The 26,791-nt window shown below is 33.2% G+C and overlaps 1 protein-coding gene across 2 annotated transcripts in view; it reads left to right on the top strand.

Moving 5' to 3' along the window:
• The first annotated feature begins 10,884 nt into the window (after nt 1–10,884).
• Nucleotides 10,885–26,791, top strand: part of LOC132717775 (uncharacterized) — a 42,011-nt gene continuing 26,104 nt past the window's right edge. Inside the window, exons 1-2 of one of the 2 annotated variants that reach the window (XM_060701334.1) lie at nt 10,885–11,002; nt 11,538–11,728. Coding sequence is in view for 1 of the 2 variants with exons in the window: in XM_060701333.1 (XP_060557316.1) it covers nt 11,000–11,002 (3 nt within the window). In the remaining variant the exon portion in view is untranslated. The remainder of the gene's footprint in view (nt 11,003–11,537; nt 11,729–26,791) is intronic. The other variant, XM_060701333.1, reaches the window with a different exon arrangement.

Raw genomic sequence — 26,791 nt, 5'->3', positions numbered from 1 at the left:
GTAATAGACGTTTTGGAAGCAATGAAGGCGGTAAATGTGTTCTTTGAAGACAAAATAGAGTTCAATTTTGAAGGGTTAAACAAGTTGGAGCACAGGTGGGTACAGTGCATTGATGTAGAGGGCGATTTTATTGGAAAGTAAGACCATTAGTTGGGTTCTCTGATTACCTAAGTACATCGGACCGAGAACTTTTTGATCAATCCTCGTAAATTACAATTAGTATCGATCAGATCATTACTACGTCAGCATCGAGACGTGCATATTATATACAGAAGTCAAAAATACAATTGTTACAATCTTTGTTCATGATAGTAACTGTAAGACATCATTGATATCATCTTGCTTTACGCCTTTGTTTTTTTAATCACAATAGTTCATAATAACGACCTGGGATATTGCGATACTATCAAAATGTATTTTTCTGTACAGATTAAATATGGTTCTGGAAACAAAATATATATATATAGATGGAACAAGCCGTATCTGACCAAGACTGTGTAAAAGCACCGGTTATCTCATACATGTATAAAAAGAAACAAAAGAATTAAACGTATTGATGTGAGTTTTGAAACTGGCTAACCTATTTACCCACAATTGTTCAATAAAAGTGAAAAATTGGGTAGAAAACCTCCCCACTTATCTGTACTAAGTATTTTACAAATATTGTCTGCTACCTGATTTTGCTTGCGAGGACCCCACTGAATACTTAAATCTATGTTCCATTCTTAACATAATCTATAGATATTTCGCGATTCAAGCTGCAGATCTAACTCTGTTATACCCGACTAAACAATTTAACATAAGACTGATAATCAGAAAAACCATGTTACTTCAAAATTTAAACTTATTACCATAAGCTCGTAAAGTAAGATAATCGGGATTTAACCTCTTAACCTGTTGTTCATTATTCCAAATGCTATGCGGAGCGCATGTTTTGCAGTCGACCATATTAGAACCAGTGTCAATACGTTAGGTAAAAAGTAAGTGGGTGCTACTGATTTATAGAAACTCTTAAAACATTAAAACTCTTAAGTTTGATAAGCTGGAAAAAATGTCTTATTGATAGCTTTTACACATATATGCATCTTGTATAAAATACTCTAACCTGAATTTTATGATATGACACTTTGTTAAAAGTTACTTTCTTAACCTTAGACTTCATACTTCAAACTTAATTTTCCTGTCCTACCTTTTTCATTGCTCTGGATTCGGCTTTTATGAGTGTCCGTTCATCATCGCTGTTGCTAGCGACAGTCTCCGATAGTACTCCAACCCCAGGGAAATGTCTGCTATATGTGTGAATTAAATTCTTATCAAACCATAAACGTCAGCCTGCAAATCTGATTTGGACTGCTCTTTTAAAATTGATTCCAGACCTTCTAAAATGTCAATGTTAAATTTGTACTGAATTTTTTACATGACTCGATCTTTGTCTAAAGTTACTTTCTTAACCTTAGACTTCAGACATTGTGAAGATATATCGTTCTATGTTTTGGATACACGGGAGTCAAGTAGCTCCTCAATAAATTAAAAGCTTCAAAATTTGTTCCCATCCCTGGGGACTTAGCTCGTCTAGAAAAATCACTTTTATCCTGTAACTGAACATCAAACCACTGTTTTATTTATTATTGTACACTCAAATGAAAACTTAAGATGCAACACATGCGGTAACAGACGCCCCCTGCAAAATAATATACACAATATATATTATTTTGCAGGAGGCGTAAGTGGCCGAATTGTGAAGGTAGTTGACGAATCCCACCATGGACTTCGGATTCTTTCATGTGAGGAAGCTATCCAAATACCTTATGGAATGTCTGTAGTAAAACTGGAAAGTCGTGATATGTCCAATACTAGTACCGTGTTTTGCTGAAGTTATTAAATCTCCAAAAAGGTATCGAAATATTCTACATGTATGACTAATAACTACAATAAGATTTCATAACAAATACCTCATTCGAAGCATGAATATTAAATATCAGAGTCGGATTGTTTGATTTCAGCACGTTAGAGTGGAAAATTGAATACAATTTAAGCCGGAGTGAGAGTTGTTGCAGATTAAATTATCTCTTATGAACATACATGATCAAACCGAATCTGCAATTTTATGTTGTACATGTGTTACTGTTTTAACGCTTCCGAAGGATCACTTTGTTTCAAGATTTTTCATCTAGTTGTTTAATTGTTTTGCGTTTGATGTTAGTACAATAAATAATAAGTGTAAAACAATGATATTTTTAAAGAAGAATTTTCGCTGCGTATGATATTGTTCTGTTTTGTTAATATTTTTTTAATCTAATGTACCCAAAGTATGATAGCCTACTGTTATAAAAATATCCACTATGCGTTAAAAGGATATATAATTGGATATATCAAGCAAAGTGTCAGTAAATTCTAAAAGTCTAAAGAGATGGGTTCGCTAGATTCCCTTGATGTCAAAACTGGTATTAAGATAATAAACAACAATATGCTACAAACCTGAAATAAAGTAAAGTTAAAAATTTGCAAACCAGACTCGATTTAGCCACAAATTATGAAATGTATGTACAAATATCAACGTAGCATAAACTTCTAACATACTGTAAGGCTTGATAAGGCGGAGGAAACCACCGAATTACTTTGAAAAAGAATGGTCTTTGTATTCATTTCTGAAAACGCAATGTTTATACGGATACGGTGTTTCGAAACCAACTGAGGCGTTAGATGTGCAAAAAAAGACTTTGTACATTCTCCAAAATCGTATGTCTTTCCCTGCGTCTTTGCCGGAACTCTTAATTGTTCATCAAACAAACCGAAGGATTTAGTCATTTTGTATTTAAGAATACTTTGTAACATGTACGTTCATATTAAACTTGACTTTATAAACATGATACATGTAATTTTAGCATTAATTTAGTAATTATTTTTGAATACCCCGACGGACGCGCTCTAAGGCGCGTACAGAGCGATGCCATCAACACATGGGATTTCGACATCTACAATCAACTGAAAAAATAGCTTAACAAATAGTACAAGATTAAATCATATAAAGCACAACTATAATGTCGAAATATGTTGTAAGCGTTTATGTTCCAGCTTAATTGAGCCTATCAATGGGCGGATATCCTGTTAACGCACTGTGCATGTATATTAATACGATTTAACATGAAATATTTTCAACATAAAGGTCTCCATACTATGTTACAATAAAGAGAAATACTTGGAAAAACATATTGACACAGGAAATAAAATAACAATCTAAAGAAAACATATAATTAGTGTTTAATTATTCTAAGTAAGTAAGTAAGCTCTGAAAGCGTTTTCAGTTGCAAGGACAATATGTCAACTCATATTTTCCTTAAATTTTTCTATCTTGGTACGGCGGAAAACCGTCATCATTGTGGTGAACATCTTTATTATTTATTGCAATAACAATTTTTGGTTGCTTACGTACAACTGTCGTATAATTGAAATAAATGCCGGTTGAACCGAATGATGCTCCCAAAATAGGTCTTAAAGACAGAAAAGTATACGTTTGTAGTTTTGAGTTATGTCCCGGACAAAGTTCAAAGTGCGATAATTCCAAACTGAGGCAAGGCAGAGATGCTGTTCTTTGCACTGCACTTCTACTGAATGAGCTCTATCTACCGTCTTACAGACTTAGTTTCTTGTTGATATTTTTTGTAGTTTCACAGTAATGTTCCAGACAAAATTCAAAGTGTTAAATTGAATAAAGGACAATAACTCCAAAATTAGGCAAGGCAGAGTTATGTTTTTTTACTGAACTTTTACCCAATGAGAGCTATCTACCTACAAAGTTTCCCGTTGATATCTCTTATACTTTTAGATTAGAGTTATGTCTCGGACAAAGTTCAAAGTGTTAAAATGAACAAAGGACAATAATTCCAAAATTAGGCCATTTAGAATTACACTGCACATCTATCTAATTAGAGTTATCTACTTACAAAGTTTAAGGTTGATATCTCATAAAGCTTTAGAGTTGCGTCCCGAACAAAGTTTAAAGTGTAAAAATGAACAAAAGCCAATGACTCCAAAATTTGGTAATACAAAGTCACGTTTCTTGTGCACTACATATCTACCCAATGAGATATATCTACCTACAAAGTTTCATGTTGATATCCTTTATAGTTTAAGAGTATTGTCCCGGACAAAGTTCAAAGTGTAAAAATTTACAAAGGGCATTAACTCCAGAATAAGGCAAAGCAGAGTTACGGTTATTGCGCACTACATAAACTTTTGTACGGAATGACAACCAATATTTAAGAAATAGACAACTTTTTTGTGAGACTATAGTAGTCAGGTGTCCCGGAGAAATTTCTACAATATTCTTACGATAGTCTGCAGAAGATTATTTCGTTATGAATCAATAAAAAAGTAAGACATATTATGAAAATATATTTCCGTGAAAGGTTTCAAATATATGTTTTTGCCAGTAAAACGAACAAAGTACAATGTACTAATAAACCTAGGACAAATTATGAATATTATTGTATGCCCAAGACGGAACTGAATCTCTATAACGTGCATAGATGAATATTCATGATAATAGAAGTCAGGAAGGTCAGATCATATTGATCGAGTGTTAACTTTTATTTTTATTAACATATGCCAAGCATTTAAATGAATTGATCGGACACACATTCTATAATATTCCGTTCTTATTTGTACATCGTACCACGGACTTAAAAAGTCTGTCAGGAGCTCAGTTTTTCGTGATTTCAATTTATATTTTAACGGAATTTCATACACGAATACAATGGCAGAGTGAGCTGAATATAATAATATTGATGATAATAATAATAATATTAAACTTCAAAAGTGAAACAATTAAATTTCCCCATAAGCAGTACGCACATTAAATGCATTCGATCTCCCCCCCACTGAATGCCTCATATTTTACCAATAGTCACGTGACATCTGCGACAGATGCCAGACGGACAGAAAATCACGTTTAGATATGAAGAAATATCTGCTAAAAATGAAATTAATCAGCAGCGTTTTAATTGGTCAGATGTCACTAGGTCATAAAAAGTTGTTAGAGTAGGTGACCCTTTGTGTGATATTTGCGTGTTATGCTATAATTTAGCGTCTGAGAAAGCACAACCGATTCATGACATTTCGTTTGATGCTGGTCCGACTAACTTTGAATTGGCATAACTTTTTTAATAATCGAGCAATTTATATGCAGATATTGCACATTAAAGGAAATTCATTTTCGGATGGAAACGTGTAAGTGATTTTTTTTGCCCAATCAGCAACTGAATTATCTTTAATTACATAATATGTAAGGTGAAAAAATTGCATAAAATATATGACGTTACGTAATTCTCTTCTTGAGAAAAGTCTAAGACACCGTTCCCAAGGTATTATTATTATGTTTATATACCAAGAGTTTGATGAAAAAAATGACTTTGATATGACGATTTAAAATGATTTAAAAATCTTTGTCCAAAATCAATTATTTACAAAGGCATTTTTTTCAAATATGTTATTTTTATGAAGATCAAAGACATTTAATGCATAAACATTAAATAAGTAACAATTGTTACTCAAAAAGTGGTTTAAATGACATTAAAGGTAGTACCACGGTAAGTGTCTGTTGTCGACTTAAAGCATAATTTAGAGTTATGTCCAATTTTAACTTAAAATATTTATAAAATGGTTTGTGATAGTTGTTGTGCTTAACAGACGAGAATTAACAGTGCGTGTGATGCTCTTGTTATGTATTTCCTTTATTGCAAGGCAGATTTTAATAATTTTAGCTCGACTATTCGTTAAGAATAAGAAGAGCTATCCAAGTCACCCGTGCGTCGGCGTAACCACTTACGTTTCAGTTTTTGTACCACCTCAAATACTTTAAAAGTAAAATGACATATGGCTTTGAAACTTTGCACACTTGTTTACCAACATGCCCCTAACCTGTAGACAGGAGGATGTAACTCTGTCAAGCATTTTGACAGACTCATGCCTCTTTCGACGTAGAATTTACGTTAAAGTTTGCGTATCAGTATTTACGTTAAAGTTTCATACCACCTCAGATATTTTCATATTTCATCGACATCTTGCTTTGAAAGAACTCTTTGAAAGAGCTCTTTCCGAGGCCTATAACTGTTACATGGATTTGAAAAAATGGCCCTTTTGTGATCTTATAATAATCTCACATAATCAAGGCTCTTTTACTTTCAAGCACTAAGAATAGTCGAGCGCAATGACCTACAGACAGCTACTGTGTGATTCTGTTGTGAAATCCTTTTGAAAATATTTTAATTTTGTGTGTATGTTGTGCATTTTAATGTTATTTGGAACCAAAAGTTGATTGCTCTTTCTTTGATATTGTGTTCTGTTGTTGCATTTGCTTTTAATTGTTTTTTTGCACTTTTATAGAAAATGTGATATTTATCATTTTTATCCTACTTAGACTTCAATAAATAATCAGAACAGCTTTAAGTTTGATATAATTTATTAGTTCTTAATTTCTTATTGAATATTTATTATATCGAATGTTGCTTTATGAACATTTTTAAAAAGCGGTCACGTTACGCCCCTTGCGGACATGCTGGCGGGCGGTGTCCACTTTTGTCCGAAGCATATCTTTTGCAAGCATGGAGGGATGTTAATGAAACTTCATAGAAATGTTCAAAACCATGAGAAGCCGTGTTGCGGGCATGAACCAGGTATCTAGGTCAATCGTCAAGTTCACACTAAGAGGTCATTAAAACCCTTGTAGCAAACTCTCTATATGCATTGAGAGATTACAATTTAACTTGGCACAGATGTTCACCATTGTGAGGTGTCGTGAGCAAAATTCAAGTAATTGCAGCTAAGGTGAAGGTCACACATAGGAATCAAAGTTTAAATAAAGATATGAAGATGTGTATAGGGACCATTTAGTCATCATTTATTGAGGGATTGTAACACAAATTGTCATTATCATGACATCAACTGTGACATATGTAATTTAGGTCAATATATGCAAGGTCATGATTAGTGAAGATGATGAAATAACCAGTTTTTGTCCAGAGCATATTTCTACATGCATGGAGGGATTTTTATGACACCTCATAGAAACGTTCACTACTATCAGAAGCTGTGTCGAGTTCATGACCCAAGTCTCTAGGTCAAGGTCACACTAAGAGGCCATTTCAAATGCTTGTCTGAAGCAAAACTTTTACATGTTAAGAGGGATTTCAAATTAACTTGGCATAGATGTTCACCATTGTGAGGTGGAGTGTCGCGCGCAAAATGAAAGGCATTGCGACTAAGGTCAAGGTTACACATATGGGTCAAAGTTCAGATAAAAAATGAAGAAGTGTGTATAGGTACCATTTAGTTAATCATTTATTGAGGGATTGTAACGTTATTTTTTACGACTTTCGCAATGGCACTTGTATTTTAGGTAATTTTACGCAAGGTGAAGGTCACTAAAGATGATGAAATACTGTAAAAGTGGTTAATTTTGCGACGTGGAAATATATGTGATTTTGGCGAATTGAAATTATATGCAAATTATTTCTTTTAAGGCAAACTTTCTTCTTTCATTGGAAAACACGTTTTCATACAGCATCTTACATTAATAAGTCTGACTGTTCAGGACCTGAAATTATTTTGTCTCATTGCTTGTTAAGTTTTGTCTTAACAAATCACAAATGTTTAAATGAAACAATATATGTGATAAAAACACAAAAGGTTTTTCATATAACAAAATAATGCTTCAAAATATGACAAAAATTGTGTGATTAGGTTCTTTATCAAACTAACAATGTAATTTCAAACAATTATATAAATGATAAAGGAATTAAACAACTGAATAGAACGATTACAATAACGGCATATTTTTAATATATATACTGTGCTCCTCTTAGTTCACGGTACTTAATTCTTTGAAGCAAGAAAGAAAACAAAACATGAAACTTATGGTAATTGTCATAAGCTGTAACATATAGGTATTTTCTGCTGTATGACACAAGGAAACAACAATATATTTAGTCAAAATAAGTTTAAATGAGCCAGACGTAGACCATATGTCGGCCATTTTGAAAACGCTATGTCATCATTTAAATCGCGGTAATGGTGTTTTATTTCAGTTTTTTCATGTTTCAGTTGAAATTTCTACATGTTATTTTGCATAATTTTAAATATTTAAAGTTTCTATACATTGTAACTCAATATTTATTTTTTCAACAAACAAGAACATTTAGAAAATGATGATTGTTTGAGACGTATGCACAAATTAAACGGACTATTGTTGCTTTTTGCAGAAGATTGTAAAATGTTCTGTTTTACGTAAAAAATCTAGAAATTTAAAATATTTTGCACAAAAACTTTGTTGTTTAGGTGTATGAATAAAATACGTCAATTCAGACCATTTTAACACTGGTCACATGAAAATATGCCATTTTTAAATTCAAGAAATCATATTTTCGCAAATATTTCCGCATGCAAACAGGTTCACTTTCTGACATTCGCAAAAGTTTTGTGACGCATAAATACCCACTTATACAGTATCTGGATTAGTCTGGAGCATATCTCCTTCATGCATGGAAACAATTTTATGATACTTATTAAAAATGTTCACCGCCATTAGATGTTTTGCTTTTAAGATATTTTGTAGAAATGTTCACCATTATTTAATGTATTGCTTCATACATGATCCAGTTCAAAGGTCAAGGTCACACATAGGCCTAATTGCAATGCATATCTATAATGCCCACATGGCCGTCAAAAGCCTTTATAACGGGCGTATTTTTCGACAATGTTGCCCTTGTTTAACCTAATGTGCCATTTTTTTATAACAAAGTGAATTTGAGTTTACTTCTATGACATGCTTGATAATGTACATAAAACAAAATGTATTTGATCATGTGAAATGGAAATTTAGCCTAAACCAGTTACTGTTTTTAATTTAAATATTATGATAATACATGTTTATAAATCAAGGTGTTCTCATATTTCGATAGGTCATCTTAGAAATTTAACACTCTTAATGTCTGTGTATAAGAAATTATGTGTCAATTATGTATGCTCTAAAATAAGCTCTATGCTAAAACATCGAAAATAAAAAACAAAAATTGATTATAACCAGACATTTTATGTGTTACTTGTAGACTTATACGAAGTTGTTTTGCTTTTTAGTATTAAATTGTACAGTAGTACAATAATAATGATTCTTGTTGTGATCTTTGGCCGTCTTGTTTTATTCCACTCCATCTGTCAGAATACAGGTCATTTCCAATTACTCTGGCAAACAGTGACAATAGGCAAGAAAAATAAAATAAGGGAAAACATTATTAAGAAGAGATACAATGTGTTTATTTGAAATAAAGTTCTCTTAGAAGTTTCTCTTCCTTTATACAGGAGATTTTAACCTTGACTGTTAAAACATAAAATGGAGCTATTGTAGCAGTCATGCTTGTGTTGATATTGCCATTCCGAAAGTTTTAATGTTGAACATAGTTCAGTTTATTTCATTTATTTCTTAATGGATTGCCTTCATACGCCGCACAAGAATCTGTTTACAGAACTTTCAAGTATACGTGACTATGCTTGAACTTAACCTATGATTTACCTTGATCTGAAGGGTCAATTTTAAGATTCGTTGAATGTCCGTCGTCCGTCCAGATTAGTTTGTTAACACTCTAGTGGATACATTTTTGCCTCAATCATCATCAAACTTTGTCAGTATGCTTGTCTAAGTAATTACTCGGATGAAATCGAACATTTGTCATCTCGAATGAAAAACTAGATCACAAGTCTAGTGTTCATAATTTCCACTAAATTGTCAGGATGCTTGCCGAGGTAATTGCTCGAATGAGTTCGAATATAGGTAATCTGGGATAAAAAAAACTAGGTCACACGAGCTAAAAAATAGAGAAATCTTGTTGACACTCTTAGACTAGTGGCTACTGTTTTGATCCATTGAATATACTGGAGATTCAACCAAGGTCTCCTCTACAATAACGTACATCTAAATAAAGAAGGCTCAGTCATGCTGGGAAACCAGCTAAATGCAAGAATTAGAGATATCCTCGGCAACACCAACCGAGAAATTTTACAGAGAAATAGATCAAGTACCCATATCCAGAAAGCAAGGAAATTTTCACAACGTCCACGGCATGCAGATACATTTTCGCAGAAACCCGTATCGCGATACCTGGAATCCCTGGCCCAGCACCTTTGGATGATGCCACACTGGTAAAAAACACTGAACTGGATAATTCTGCTATAACCAATACCGTACCGAACAGACAGTGAAAAATGTCACCGATAGAACATCATCACATGACCTTTTTCTGACAGAAGACAATGATAAAGTAAATACATGTCACATTTTAGATGAAATACATTTGACAAAAAAAGGAATTATCTTTATGCACTTTAATATTCATTATCTTTATCCAAATATAGAATAGTTAAAACACATGGTAGACAAGTATCAAGATATAGACATTCTGGGACTAAGATAAACTTTTCTGTTTGCTGTTTTTTTCTGATTCGGAGATATGTTTAAAAAAACACAACTGTTTCGGCGTGATATGATATCAAATGGTGGTGGAGTTAGGTTATATGTTAAGTCTACAATACCATGTGAATTAAGACCTGACTTAGAATTGGAAGATGTTGAGTCTATATGGTTGACAAACAGAAACCATTTCTAGTGGTTTACATCTATAGGCCACCTTTATCATTGGCATGTATAAATTTCTAATTACCTCCCTTTATTTACATGAAATGTAAATTCGGTAATTTCTTTACAAACAATGCTTTTTGGAATTTACAACAGTGATAAATCTTCATTTGAGCATCATATTAATGACATTAAACCATAAAGAAATTGAGTTACAGGATCTTTAATTGTGGCAGGGTGAACAGGAAAGAGACGCTTCATTCAAGTATGTCTCAAGTGCGAATAATATAAGTCTTCCTTAGATCATTATACAACAATTATATTTGGACGCTGAACTGTGCACACATATGTTGGCGACATTATGTATACTGATCCATGGTAAGTGTTTAAAACTTATATAATAATGGACATTTGAAAAAAAATAACACGGTTCGTCTTGTAATTGTACTTTAACTTGGATTAATTTTCAGTTACGTAAAATTGTATGGCATTATTTATTATATACAACATGTTTTGAATTCAGTGCTGATATTTGAAGGTAAACTTTATACTTACATGATGGTCTGTATGGTATACAATTATGTTTGTGTGGCTGATAACTTTTGTGATTATTTTGTAACATAATAGATATCTTGATAAAAATATATGCACGCATAAATAATAATCTTAATGTTGTCATGCCCTGAATATCAGCTACAGACAGTGCATTATTGTAACATAATAAGCAATGTTTTTTTTATATAAAAGCATAGATTCGGACTGAAGTCACATGGTTTAATATCGACGCACATTAATTTCAGTTTCCTATCATGTCTATTTACAATACACGTAAAAGTTAAATAAAATCTTCAAATCAAATTTATAAACATGGTAAAAAGAATTAACTCATTTATCGTGTTTGATATCATTACAGCAGAAAAGAATTTGAGCCGCGGCATGACAAAACCAACATAATGGGTTTGCGACCAGCATGGATCCAGACCATATTACAAGTAGAGTAACTGATCGCGAACAGCATGGATCCTGATAAGACTGCGCAGATGCAATCCTTTTCTGCCCTTTACTGATGTGTGTGCATATATCGTGTGATGTTAAATATAAAAGGTAATATACTAAAACCCCTGTCACACTAGGGCGGCGTTCTCACGGCGTCCAAAGAAAATTCAGAACGCCGAAGTGAGCGCAGGAGGATCGCAAACATCGCCGCAGCATTGCCCCAGCATCGCAGTGGCATCGCATAGAACGCCGACCGACGGCGCACATTTTGAGCATGCTCAAAGCAAACGCCGTCACTCGGCGTTCTGATAAGAGCACAGTGAGATCACAGTAAGGATGCCGTAGCAACTCAGGAGCATCTCCTACAACGCAACAGGAGCGCCGTGAAAGCGCAGAAGGAGCGCCGAATGAACGCAGTGGTTAGCCACAGCGCTTGTACGGAGATTGTGCAGCGTCTCTTCCGCGCTTATACTGCGTGTATACGGCGCTTTTACGGATCTTTATTTTTCTAAAACGCTCTTACTGCAATTTTACGGTACTGTCACGGAGACCATTGCGCACCCGAGGCGATTTTACAGCGTCCATCTAAAATTACCTCTACTTTAGGCCATCCCGGAATTGAGGACAAGCCTCCATTTAGACCAATTTTTAAAAAACGGAATTTTCTGTTCGTTATGTTAATGGTAACATGATTCACAATTAAGACCATCCCACTTATCTACTTTTAAGACTGCCAGTTTCAGTCCAAATTCAGTCCCCACTATGATAACAAGTTTGTTGTTATTCATCTACTTGAATTCTAAAGCATGACACTTGATAAAACAATGTGTGATTGGAAAATTGTATAAAGGCGAGAAAAACTTCAGATTGGTTAAATGTTACACATGTACTTTCTGCATATTTGTTTTGTAAAGAATTAATTTCTTAATTAATAGGTGAAATATGTACATGAAACAAGAATAATGAAGGTTTAATCAATATTTTGAATATCTTAAGACTTATATTACATTTAGGATTAAATATAATAACATTAGTTTACAGATATAGTGTAAGGTTAAGATAAAATTGTATAAACATATTTATACTAATACATGGTAATTCAAATAGAATGGTTATGAAATATATGTGCCTTCATAATTATATCCACAATTAAGACCACCCGCAATTAAGACCACTTTAATCAAGTCCCTTTGATGGTCTAAAAAGAGGGTTTTCACTGTATATAATAGAAGGTGTTTGCAAGTAAATATCCTTTTAACCATGGATGATGAACGACAGCAAGCTGGAATATTGCTTGATTGCATGCAGGTGCAGCAGGTACACGACCATTCAGAATGAGTAATCACTGGAATATGAAACAAAGTTCAGCGCAGTGTGAGCGCCGCAAGAACGCCGTGTGAGCACTGTGGAAGCGCAAAGAACGCAGGTCAAGCGCAGTCCGAACACAGACAATCGCGAATTAAACACCGTAAAAACGCATTGCAACGCCGTGAAAGCTCCGTAGCAACGCCATTATTGCCGTGAGGACGCCGTGAAAACTCAATGTCATCAAAAATATCAGATTTTTTCTTGCGATCTCGCGGCGCTTTATTCAATTTAACAACGCCGTGCAAACGCAGTAAAAGCACAGTCTAGTGTGACAGGGCCTTAAGATAGTGCGCGTATAAATATAATTCTTTACATTTTTATAAAGGTGTAAAACAGAACTGTTTGCTACTGACGAGTGACACGTTTGTATATTATCATTTATAACTCCTTGTTTAAAAACTCTTGGAAATAAATTACAATCTGTCTGGTGTTCAAAAAAGTATTCAGATAAACCATATTTATCAAGCATTTCTTTAGCATTTGACACCCAGTTATTTTTTACTTTAAAGCAATCACATAAACTTAATTCATATATTTTCTGTAAAAATTATATTGATTCAGAAGTATTTATTAATTTGCACCAATAATTTTTTATATATACAATGGATAACGGTCGAGTTAACCGTATATACTGGAATTACTTTTAACATTTGAAATTCTTTACAAACGGATGCGTTCAATATCTTTTGATTAGCTTTAATCACATACTTCATATGTATACGATATAATTGAGCCTACATAAGAATCAAATACTTGACATAATAATTCTGGGTTTAATCCTGATCTACACCTATGGTGGCCGATAACGACCATTTTAAAGCTGCGAGAAATTTTACTGTCGGTTTATAAAATGTCGAGGGCAACTTTCAAATCCGCGAGATTTTATGTCTAAATTGTATAAAATATTTTGATTTAAACATATTTTATTGCCAAAAATAAGACATATACATATATGTAGACAGTTACAATACAATGACATGACATATTTGGCAAAAGGGTTGACCCACAAGTTCTCTCAACATTAGCAACGGGTCTTCCCTGATGCAATAAATTACAATAACTTATTTTACAAGAATGACTATCAGTTAGATAGAAGTAACAAAACTCACACATATATAGTACTTGGCTTTAAAAATGATTTTAGGTAAGAAAGAACAATAAAAATGATTGGGTGTACATGTTCTCTAGCTTGAATAGTTTTTAACGATGTTAACTGATTTATATATATTTGCGTTACAATGACTTAGAAAACATGTACATTTGCCGAATATACCAAAATCAAAAATAGATTTTGAGAAAATGAAATATAGAAGAAAAAAAAAATAGAAGAAGAAAGAAAAGAATCTTGTCTATTGTTTTGCAAAAATGAAAGAAAAATACATTAATATTTATTCGGATTGTGCTGGTTTGTTTTCAAAATCAAAAGCGTTTGCTTACTTTTATGAAATGCTGAACAGTCAAAAATATTTTATTATTATTTTCTAAAGACAACTCTTTGTTACCAACTAAAAGTAATTGGACATTTAAAGGGTGAAATTGCCTTAATTCGTTAAAAAGATCAATTCTCTCATTTCGATATTTCGGACAAGTAAACAAAAAATGGTTAACATCTTCTATCTCATAACCGCACGAACAATTTGCATCCTGTAACAAATGATTGCAGAATAAGTGGAAATTTAAGTTACTGCATGCATTTCTCAGTCTGCAGTGTAAAACTGAGAGTTTTCTTTCACCTGTAAGGTACCATTTTGGAGTGTCTGTAGATCGAAAGGTTGATTTCTTTAATAGAGATTTAAAATGTGACAGAGTTTCTACAGATCTTGTTTCAGGTTGCAAGTTGTTCCATAGCATTACGGACGAAGGCACAAAAGAAGAAGAAAATATATGAGTCCGTCTGTTTAAAGTTGCAAAGTCATCTGAGTTTCTAAGATTGTATGGTGTTGTATTATGAACTCTTTCTGGAAAAATATTACTTAAATAATCAGGAACGTCTCCATTATGAATTCTATATGTTAAAATAAGTTTTTGGTACGTTCTTCTATCAGATAGTGAGAGCCAATTAATTTCTTTATATAAATTTGGAGAGAAACTGAACGGGTTAGGCCGCTTACGATTCTGGCTGCCTCATGCTGTATTTTATCTAACGTATCCTTTTCGTAATTTGTACACCCATCCCAGACTACAGAAGCATATTCTAAAAAAAGTCTAAGAAATGAAGTGTAAATTTGGTTTAGGGTTTCCCTGTTAAGGGAATATTTCAGTTTTCTCATTGTACCTAGTAATTTAGAAGCCTATAATGTTATACTTTTAATATGATCGTGCCATTTTCCATTAGAACTAAAAGTTAAGCCTAAATGTTTATGACTTTCAACAAATTTTACCGGTATGCCATCAAATTGTAATTTTGGATTGTTAACGTTGGATTGTAAAGTAAAAATAATCGCTTCTGTTTTGTTAGGATTAAAATCTACAACACATTTTTTATCAAAGCTAAATCATGATTAATAATTCCTTCTAGATCGAATATTGATGATGTTGTACAAGACAAAGAGGTGTCGTCTGCAAATAAACGAGTTATACATAGCAAATTTTCTACAATATCATTAACGTACACAAGGAAGAATAATGGCCCAAGCACCGAGCCTTGGGGGACCCCTGCGTTTACAGTCAGTGGTTGTGATAAAGAAGACCCTACAAAGACCTTTTGACTTCTATTAATTAGGTAACTTTCAATCCATTTCAAAAAGTTACCTTTGATACCATTTTTCTGAAGTTTCAGAAGTAAACCCTTGTGCCATACTCTGTCAAACGCTTTAGATATGTCACAAAACACTACACAAGTAAATGTTCTATCATCTAAAGATTTAACTATTTGGTGATATATATCTAATAATTGAAAAATCGTTGAATGACCTTGAAGGAACCCTGACTGTTTTGAATAAATCAAATTATTGGCTATTAAATGATTGTATATATGTTTATAAACAATTCTCTCCATTAACTTTCCTATACAACTTAATAAAGAAATCGGACGATAATTTGAAGTTAAATTTGTATCACCTTTCTTAAAAAGAGGCATTACAATAGCGGATTTCCATATGGAAGGAAATATACACTCTGCTAGTGACCTATTTAGTAATAAACATAGGGGTTTACACACAGTACTACATATATTTTTGAGCAATTTATGACTAATAAGATCTTCACCGACTGCCTTATTAACATCTAAATTCCTTATAATATCCATTACTTCATTTTCGGTTATAGCTATTTCAGAAATAATAGAATGCGTGTAATCATCTAAAGTGGGAAGGGTCTTGTCCGTATCGTTTAAATGAGAAATGGACGCAAAATATTGGTTTAAGCAATTGGCCTTCTCTAAGTCTGAGAAATATAATGATTCTGTTCCATCGTTATTTGTAGTCTTCAAAGGCGGAATAATTTCTGAACATCTTTCTGTTTTTATGAACTGCCATATAACTTCCAATATTGTTTAGGATTATTTGCATTTGTTTCTATTAAAGTGTTCTCTAAATTAGAATAAAACTTTTCTTTGGCATTTTTCTTTAGATTGTTTACTTTGTTCCTTAAATGTTTATACATTGTCCAATGGTTAGTATTTTTTGTAGAAATTGCTATTGATTTTTGTCTATCCCTTTTCTTGAATATAATCTAATTTTAGAGTCGTACCATGGTTTATCATACGGCCGAATTGTTACTTCTGTATGTGGAATAGATTTCTCCGTAATTTCGATTAACTTTTCTGTAAATAGAACAGCACCATCGTCAATATTCATATTATTAATAAAATTCCAATTTGTATTTGATATACAGTTATTTAAACTATTAAAATCAGCTTTATTGTATAACCAGACTTTTCTTTTTATTGTTTTATGACATCTTAAAGGAGATTTTAAAAATATATTTGTTGCTTTATGGTCGCTAATGTTAGAAGGAACTGGTAACACGTCACTGTGTAAACATATTAAACCATCAGATATGAGTATAGGGTCTATAAGTGTAGATGTTGAATTTGTTACTCTAGTTGGTGACGAAATAACATTTGTAAGATTGTATAAAAGCATGATTTGTTTAAGATAGGTATTGTCTATTAGTTGGTTCTCATTTATGTCACCTACAATTGCTATGTTTTTCATATTTATCTAAAGCATTGTCAATCATTATTCCAAAATCATTCCAGAAAGCTACGGGTTTGCTGGGAGCTCTATATACACAACAAAGTAAAAAGGAAATTGCACGAAACTTAATTTCTAAACATATTGCGTCCACAGAATGCATTTCATACTCTACTTTTCTACATGAAAGTAAATTTTCAGATACATAAATCAAAATTCCACTAGAATGAGCAGTTACATCTCTACGATAAACACAAGTGTGTGAACTCTCTAGTAATAACTCATTGGTTCCTATACTGTCTGTAAGGTGTGTTTCAGTAAAACAAAGAATATCGTAGTCTAACAAGTTTTCCTTTATAAAATCAAGTTTGTTTCTAATAGACCTAATGTTAAGATGTAAAATTGATATGCTTGATTCATCAGAAGTTTGAACTAGAGGACCCGGATTCGTTTCAACGTCTCCTGAATTTATCAATAATATCATTAATAAAAATACAAATTCTAGATTTAAGACGCATGTTAAAATTTTCCGTAAAAACATACTGAAATATAACTTGAGAGTAATAAGTAAAGCAAAAATATTTTCAGTCGAAATATCAGGGAATAATTGAGATAAATATAATTCATTCTTATGAAGCTTTTGAATTCTTATTTCTACAGTTAAAAAGTCCAATGCTCGCTCTGTATGAAGCTAAATCGTTACCCATTAGGTAGTAAAACTAAGCATAGGTTTTGAACATGCGACCATGGACTACAAGTAACAGCACAAACATATATAATATAATAGTCTACAATAGACAAGACAAGAAAAAAAAAGAAGCATCGAACTTAAAAACAGTACAATATGAAAAAGTATAACTAAACAAACAGAAAACAAATACGGAAGAAAAAAAAGAAACATAATATTTAAATGAAAAAATATAGAGCATGTGTTTGGGGAACAATATAAATGGAATGTTGAAAAAAAAGAAAAAAATGTTACGCTATAGTCCAGATGAATATCGGTAGTAAAAAATGTGGCATAAGATATTATTTAATCTGCATTTGGTCTTCAGTTTGATGTCAACATACTAACACGTTAGGTGTTATAATGGAAGATCATTTCATGACTAATTCAAACTAAAATACCTATCGGACAATCATATACTAATGCAAATTAGTAAATCACACTGTTAACTGTTACTTATACATGTATATAAGATTGCATGCATGACCGATTACAAAAAGAAGCCGCAGATATACGACATACTTGTACATGTTTACTTTCTACATTATTGATTTTTTTTTGCTTTGATCTTAACTGCTTATTCGGTTTATAAACACATAAAATACATTTTCCGCAGAATAAACACTAAAATAGATAAGTCGACATTCGTATTCTCACCCATACGTATCTTGAAAATGAAAAAACAAATTGCAATTTAAATAGCGCAATCAATATTAAATAGACAACTCTGAAATCTTAAACTAACTTTGAATACACATATTTTAGTAAATATTACTGTTCATAAAAGTGCTTTAGAACACACACTATAGAAAGAAGTGATATTCATTGTTTGAAACAAACAACCGTCTATATTTATATAAGACATGTTACTTGTAATAGTGTTGTAACTTGGTATATATGACAATCAAAAAAATCAAAACGTGGACATATTCAAAATAAAAAAAAACATTAATTAAGGCAAATATTAGATCAGACCATTATTTATAAGTGTAAAATGCTATAATATGAAAAGACTTTCAGCATTAATAGACCATTACGTCTTAATAAAAATAAATTGTAATAATTATGTCCAAACTGATGTATATCTACATTAGGTACATGTACATGTAATTTATGTGTGTACATTAAGATAGTATAACAGATTATAAACATAAATGATTCGGTATCAGCACATAATGAAACACAAAAAAAACAACATAGACTGCAAATGACATTACAAATGTATCACTAGTGTGTATATTAAGAACTATACGATTCAAAAGATACATGTCTTAAAGAAGAATTGAACTACTATCACTTATCATACAAAACATTGTAACGAGTAGATCAATTAACTACATGGTTCATTAAGTTAATTATGAATAGCTTATTGCCAATAAGACGCTAAATACACTGGTTTACAACATAAAATATGTAGTACAGAATTTAGACAATATGCATTGGTTCACTTATGTTGTATATAAGTTAGTTCAGAATGTATGTTCAAGTTCTACCTTTGAACTTTAGCATATTCAATGTCATAGAGGAATATTTTTATCATATCAAATTGTTAAACCTTTTAGGCTGAACCTTCATTTCTTGGTGGGTTAAGAAGGAATGGATCAAGTTGTTGCTCTTCTTGGATACGGTGAACTTTCAATTTATTGTCTTTTACGAGAATATTTCCATCTGATGACCAAGCACCCATCAAATGTCTAGAACGAACTAGTTGTCTGGCCCGAAACAGTAAATAATTGCGCCGTTTGGTGAGATCTTCATTCAGATATGTGCCGGCGTATCCGCAATCTTTTAAAATGGAGCGATGTGTATATAATTGTTGACGGAAGCGATAAGATGTAAATTTGACAATAATGTCACGAGGTCTACCAGATAAAGGCTTCCCAACCCGATGCGAACGGTCGATCTCATTTATTGAAATATTTGTGTTTGTTGCTGAGCAAATTTAGCCACAATTTCGTCAGTATTTTCATCTTTTGTTTCTTTCACGCTTCTTTCACGCCTGAGATTCTGATATTGTTGCGACGCGAGTATTGTTCATGGTCATCAAGAGTAAGCTCAAATGACTGTTGGAATGATTGAACTTGTTCACGCAAATTATTGTTGTCCTTGACCAATTCACTATTTTCAACTTCTAGAGCTACAATTCTAGATGTCAGCTTTTCAGTTACACCAGAAACAATTTTGTGAACTAAAGATTCGATCTGACATTCAAATGTTTTGACAAGAAGATTTGAAAGTTTTTCCATTTCTTCTTGAGGTATAGTTATACAAGGGACAGGATTTTTCTCATTTGAAAATTCAGTTTCTTCGGTGGTACTGGGAAGACAAAGACTCATCTCTTTGATTAATGTTGTTTTATTCCTCTTTAAATCAATTTCATTAATTGGTGAGCTAAGTTCTCGTTTTTCTCGTTTGTTGGATTGCGACGAAACTGGGGTATTTATGCTCATTATATTGACGTGATGACAAGCTCAAATGCCGACTGATAAAATCATGAACACAGTGATCTTTAATCAGAACGGAATAACTGTTTATGTAACAAAACTGTATAGGGTATTGCTGTTATAGCTTACAGTTATATTTGCAGTCGTTTATCAAGAATATCTACTTTACCGTTACATTCAAAATCCTGTACTGTGCGTAAAAGTTGACATTACACTTTATCCAATATAAGAAACAAAGAACGATTCATTTTCTGACTATATCGTACAATTTCTTGCATAAATTTCCATGTTTCATGATGTTTTTGAACATAAATTACATTGGCAAATAGTCCCACAAACACTTAACTCCTATATATGTCACATTTTAGCATAAAATCCAAAAAACAACGAGAGCCAAAAAATATACGTCTTTCACCATAACGGAAGTCACGTGTATAAAATATCACGGCTTATAGAAACTCTCAAGTCACACTTCTGCCATAAAAAGTCAAGTTTTACGAAGGAAACTGCGACATTTTCTGTCCACACAGTAGACTAAGCCACACAAACATAAGCTTCCATAGCTTACTTTAGGTAGCCGATTGCGACTATTATATTATGACAAAATCGTTTTTGAGCATTCAGCCTCGAATTTTTGAGTCTGGTAATGTATTTGCGCAAAAACTTGCGGCTAAAGAGTCGCGGATTTCTTACAAAAAAGTCGCGGGTAAAAAATCCGCGACTTTTTTCCTCGACTTTTTATGGAAAAGTCGTTGTTGAGGAACAAAAAGTTGCGGCCTATAATTTTTCCCCTCGACTTTTTGTAGAATTACTACAAAACTTGTCGCGGATTTCTTTCTGTTCCTCGTTTTTTATAACAAGCGAGGAATAAAATGTAGAGTCACACCATGGACCCTACCGGCCACCGAAGTCAAAATGATTTCGCGGATTTGTAAGTTGCCCGCGACATTTTATGAAAAAAAAGATAAAATTTCTCGCGGGTTTGAAATGGCCACAACCGGCAACCATATTCATCTCCTCTTCCTTTTCTAACATGACTATATATTGTTGAACAATAGAAATCCTTTCTAAAAAAATGCACATTCAACTTTTGTACTTATTCTTTAAAAGGGGAAGCAGAGTTTCGAGGGGTTTCCTTATTGTTTATGTATTTTATCGAAAGCAAATCACATTTTTACTTTAATTCTTTTGATTTGAGCATTATATGAAAAGAGCATAGTTACCACCGTAGGAAACGTGGTACAGTATCGCGCTTTCCGGTTACAGTATAGAATTTTCAAGATGGAGGGTTATTTGTGGCGAAGACAGGTAGATGATTTTATTCCGGTCCATACTACAAGTAGTTCATTTTCTTTAAGATGTTTTTGTAATTTGCTTATAAGGAACTGGATCAGGAATCTAGTCATATATTTCTTCAGACCCTGCAACGCAGTTTTATCTCTATATTGTCTCATAAATGTGCCGATTCGACAGATTGAAAATTTGAATCGAGAGACCAACGCATTTTTCTCCAATTCCGACATTATTTAAGCATGTCTTCAAAAAGTAAACCTACAAAACGTTAGTATTTGTGTTAAGAAACGTTTATAAAAGTAAATGACCAGTTGAACCTTTTTCCTTGTTCGTCAAATGCGTTTGAAAAAATAAACAATGTAACAGTAAAGAGCGAGGTGAATTGTGCAGGCTTACAGCATAGACCTAGCGATTTTTATCTGATTTTGTTACAGTTTATACCCAGATTGCAGTTACAGTTTAGACCTTGATATTTTCTTTATATACTAGGTAAAATGTATAAATGATATTATAGACTTTTAAATCTAAGCTTATTGGTCCGATGACTTTTCGTCCGTCTGCCGTACACATGTGTGTCCAATGACATACTTGGCCAGATTTGATGAAATGCACATGAATTACTACAAAAGTTGTTTAAATGGTTTCGGTTGCAATCTGGGATACGAAAACCAAAAATACAGATTTAAAAAAAAGGCAATATAAATCATTCTTCTCCCGAACCAAAAAGCATTCGCTGTGAAGCATTTTGCAAAGAAAGATCAAATCATGACCCGTGTTACTTGACATGTATTATAATTATAAATCTCTGCTCACTTACTAGTCGCCCTTTTACTACAAAAAACATGAAACACTAACATATATTTCGCCTGGTAGCGAAGAATGTGTTAACTATGTACTGCTAATATTTGTGCACATTATATGTAATCATTAAAATATATGCAATCATTTCTTATTGAAAAATTTGACTAAGACTTTATAGAAAATAAATTTCTAATAACCTCCCTTTATTTACATGAAATGTTAAATACGGTAATATCTTTATAAATAATGCTTTTTGGAAGTCAAAACTTTTGTTTAGATACATGAAGTTTCTAGGTCATGTTTGAATATTGGTTAGCTGGCATAAAAGATACTAGGTCACACGACCCAACTTATGGAAAAATATTTTTTTTATTCTAAAGGCAATATTTTCATCCAAAATATCTTGAAAATTGTCAGAAAGGTTATTTTGATGATTTCTAGCTTAGCTTTAACCTATTACCCCATTAGCATTTTGTGAAAAATGGCTGTTTTCATTGAAAAGTCTTCCGTTACAAGTTCAAGTTGCTATAAAACTATAAAAACTGCTTCAATACTAATCAAACTTGGCACAATTGTTGACTGGACCATTGCCTTTGTAACAACATGCTCAGTCTGAAATTTCCTGTTACCATGGCAACTAGGGGACATCTCAAAATTGCCAAAAATCACTATTTTGCGTTGATTTTTTCCATCAAAATTGATTTCAAAGTGCTGCCACTTCTCAATGGATTGAGATAGAGTCAAAGGCTTTTCAGCATTGGTTACACGTTACCTTATGATCGATCTGGGGCCATTTTTAGCCTCCCACAAGTCCAAAATTTTCTTAGCGATGAGGGGGACTCCGCCCCCTTCAAACCACCCAAACAGAAGGGGCACATCCCCCTTCTGGCAACCCCCTGATGTATTTTTTGGATGGGGGGCCGCGCCGAAAAAGTGGTCAATTTTTTAAACGACATTTCTCAAACGAAAACAAGTGTTTGGGGGCCTAAATAAGGCATTTTTTCACCATTTGAGAAAGCAAAAAGGGGGGGGGGTAAAAAAGGCGTAGAAAGGCGTATATATCTGGTAATGGGTTAAAGGAAAATGATGAAAATACCTGAAATTACCTAAAAACGCGTTTTTCCATGTTAAAACATGACCTAACATATTATTTTGAAGAAAAATTGCTGTTTTGTATATTTTTTTATTTTTTTCATTAACCCATTACCCCATGAGCATTTTGTGAAAAATGGCTGTTTTCATTGAAAAGTCTTCCGTTACAAGTTCAAGTTGCTATAAAACTATAAAAACTGCTTCAATACTAATCAAACTTGGCACAATTGTTGACTGGACCATTGCCTTTGTAACAACATGCTCAGTCTGAAATTTCCTGTTACCATGGCAACTAGGGGACATCTCAAAATTGCCAAAAATCACTATTTTGCGTTGATTTTTTCCATCAAAATTGATTTCAAAGTGCTGCCACTTCTCAATGGATTGAGATAGAGTCAAAGGCTTTTCAGCATTGGTTACACGTTACCTTATGATCGATCTGGGGCCATTTTTAGCCTCCCACAAGTCCAAAATTTTCTTGGCGATGAGGGGGACTCCGCCCCCCTTCAAACCACCCAAACAGAAGGGGGCACATCCCCCTTCTGGCAACCCCCTGATGTATCTTTTGGATGGGGGGCCGCGCAGAAAAAGTGGTCAATTTTTTAAACGACATTTCTCAAACGAAAACAAGTGTTTGGGGGCCTAAATAAGGCATTTTTTCACCATTTGAGAAAGCAAAAAGGGGGGGGGTAAAAAAGGCGTAGAAAGGCGTATATATCTGTTAATGGGTTAATAATGGCTCATCCATGGTCAAAATCTAGTTCACACAGAGAAAACATGGAAAAACTTTGTTATCACCTTAGAGGTTAAATTTTTAGCCCACATATCCTGGAAATTGGTCAGAAAGGTTGTGGAAAATTGGCGTAGCTTGATTATTTGATATGACGGCCTTCAAAACAGTTTGTGTTCTTGATAGCCGGAGAAAATGCAATCGCCAGCCTTTTTTAACTTTTTTGCCCCCAAAGGGCGGCATATAGTAATCGCACTGTTCGTCCTTCTTTCCGTCCATCCTTTCGCACTACCGAATACGGTTAGAGGACCATCTAACTGTAAACAGAACAAAAGAGAACTGAAACAATAGAGGGAGGGTCCAATGGACCTATATTTAACAAAGGATATAATAAAATTAATGGCCATATATCCAAAGTCGATCGCACGTCCGTCCGTCCGTCCGCCCATCCGTCCTATAATATTATATATATAATATATGATTTTCCGCTTGGATTTTTTTGCACAGTTATGGCCCCTTAATGGTCATTTTGTTTTTACCTAAATAAGCTATTCAGCGTTTCATCTCCAAAACCTAAACGGGGATGGGGGATGAGAATTTCAGTGAAACTTTTCAGGATTGTTTGTCACCATGCCCAGTTGTGCATGGTTTCTTAATTCTCCGCTTTGTATTTATTGGCCCAGTTATGGTCCCTTAATGTTGTTTTCAGTGAAATAAGCTTGTTCGCGCTTTAAAACCGCTGGGGGATTTCAGTGAAACTTAATAGGGTTGTTCGTCACCATGCCTAGTTTTGCATAGCATCTTGATTTTCCGCTTAATTATTTTGGCACAGTTATGGCCCCTAATGATCATTGTTTTAGTAAAATAAGCTTGTCCAAGCTTCATCTCCAAAACTGCTTGGAGAATTTTAGTGAAACTTCACAGGATTGTTTGTCATAATGTCTTGTTTGCATAGTATCTTTATTTACCACTTGAATTTTTTCACAGTTCGGATCTTATGTCAAAGCTTCCTTTCGGGGACATAAGTTACTTTTCAGTGTTCTTGTTTAACACGGTAAAGTTACCTCTGGAATATAGAACAGGATGTTTTGAGAGTACCGGAGGATGGGTAAGAGGGAACAGTTATTATGTATGCAATGGATATTTGACCCAGTTGTCCATTTAAGGTTGTTCTAACCACGTGATATTTTCAACTGTTCATTTGAACGAAAAAAACCTTCGGGATCATTTTGTGAAAAACATAGTTGGACACTGTAAACGTACATTTTCTAGACATGTGCACAAGAAACAAACCGTTGTTCTTTCGACATACGGACCGTTCTTTTTAGAGTTATCTACATACGCCGTCTGCTCATGCTAAAATGGTGTTTGTTGTTATTTTACTTTAGGAAATATTCGAAAATTGATAAAACATTTTTCATTCAGGTCGAGTTGTTGACAAGACGATATAAGGCGTTGGTCTCGTCTTTTGCAAAAATATCATCTAATTTAAAATGAAAATATTCATTCTGATACAAGAAAATCTTCAACTACAAAACTATTCAACTTCAAATAAAATAAACTCTATATCATTAAAAAAACCTAGAATATCAAATCTAATGGGATAAAATTTAAAATTAAACTAACAAATAAAGGTTGTACCTAAAATATTATGGAAAATATTTTTTTTTTTTGCATAAAGAGGTTTGATTAACGTAAATACTTCACTAAAAAGACTTGTGAGAAAAAGACATGTGTGAACAAAATGTGCTTATTTTGAACTAAACTTTTGAAAATTTTCTATTAACTTACCATGTTTTCTTACATTTAACATAGGCTTGCAAAGAGTCATCAGTAAAACGCATCTTAATATTACCTTACTTTTATAATCTCGCCTGAAATTATGCATGGAGAGGCACAGTGTGTATTTCTCAAACAGCGAAGCAGGAATATGGCCATATGGCATATTCTGTGTCTCCGGCAAAACAAACAAAGCCTACAAACAAACATGAATTTTTATTGTACAAGAATAAAGTACGCAAACAATATTTGTACTCGTAAGGTAAATTCTTTCCAAAGTTCTGGAACATCATATTTAACATCATATACATTTATTTTTTAATTTTGTAATTTAACACCTGTAGACAGTAGAATTTCTTAACAATATGACATGATAAAAACAACTTTTCATATGTTTTTAGCTCACCTGTCACAAAGTCATATGGCACTTACGAACTTTCGCTATATGTTTATGCAGTATTTCGATAGAGCGGAAGTCAGTGCGCGAGCATGCGCTTTGCCATATCTCGTTCAGTTACCGCTCACGTTTTAAACTCGGTTGCCATGAAGCGACAGTAAGTGTACGTGGCTTTTACAACTAAAATATCAGACAAACACATTAAAACAATACATATAAACTACACATAGTTGTTTTCCATATTAATATTTTGCATTTGAATTTGATAGACAAACAAATATCTCAATATTCTTACCGATTTAATGTATTGTTTACATGTGATGACAGCAACGCTGTGTGTTAGATTACTTTCGGTTCAGAAAATTCATTTGTTTACCATCAAAACTCATATGTTTACCATAGGA

Source organism: Ruditapes philippinarum, unplaced genomic scaffold (genome assembly GCF_026571515.1).
Source record: "Ruditapes philippinarum isolate M1 unplaced genomic scaffold, ASM2657151v2 ctg4091_1_1_1_1, whole genome shotgun sequence".
NCBI classification, from domain to species: domain Eukaryota; kingdom Metazoa; phylum Mollusca; class Bivalvia; order Venerida; family Veneridae; genus Ruditapes; species Ruditapes philippinarum.
The sequence above is the reverse complement of the archived record's forward strand: the minus strand, read 5'-3'. Positions and strand labels throughout refer to the sequence as shown.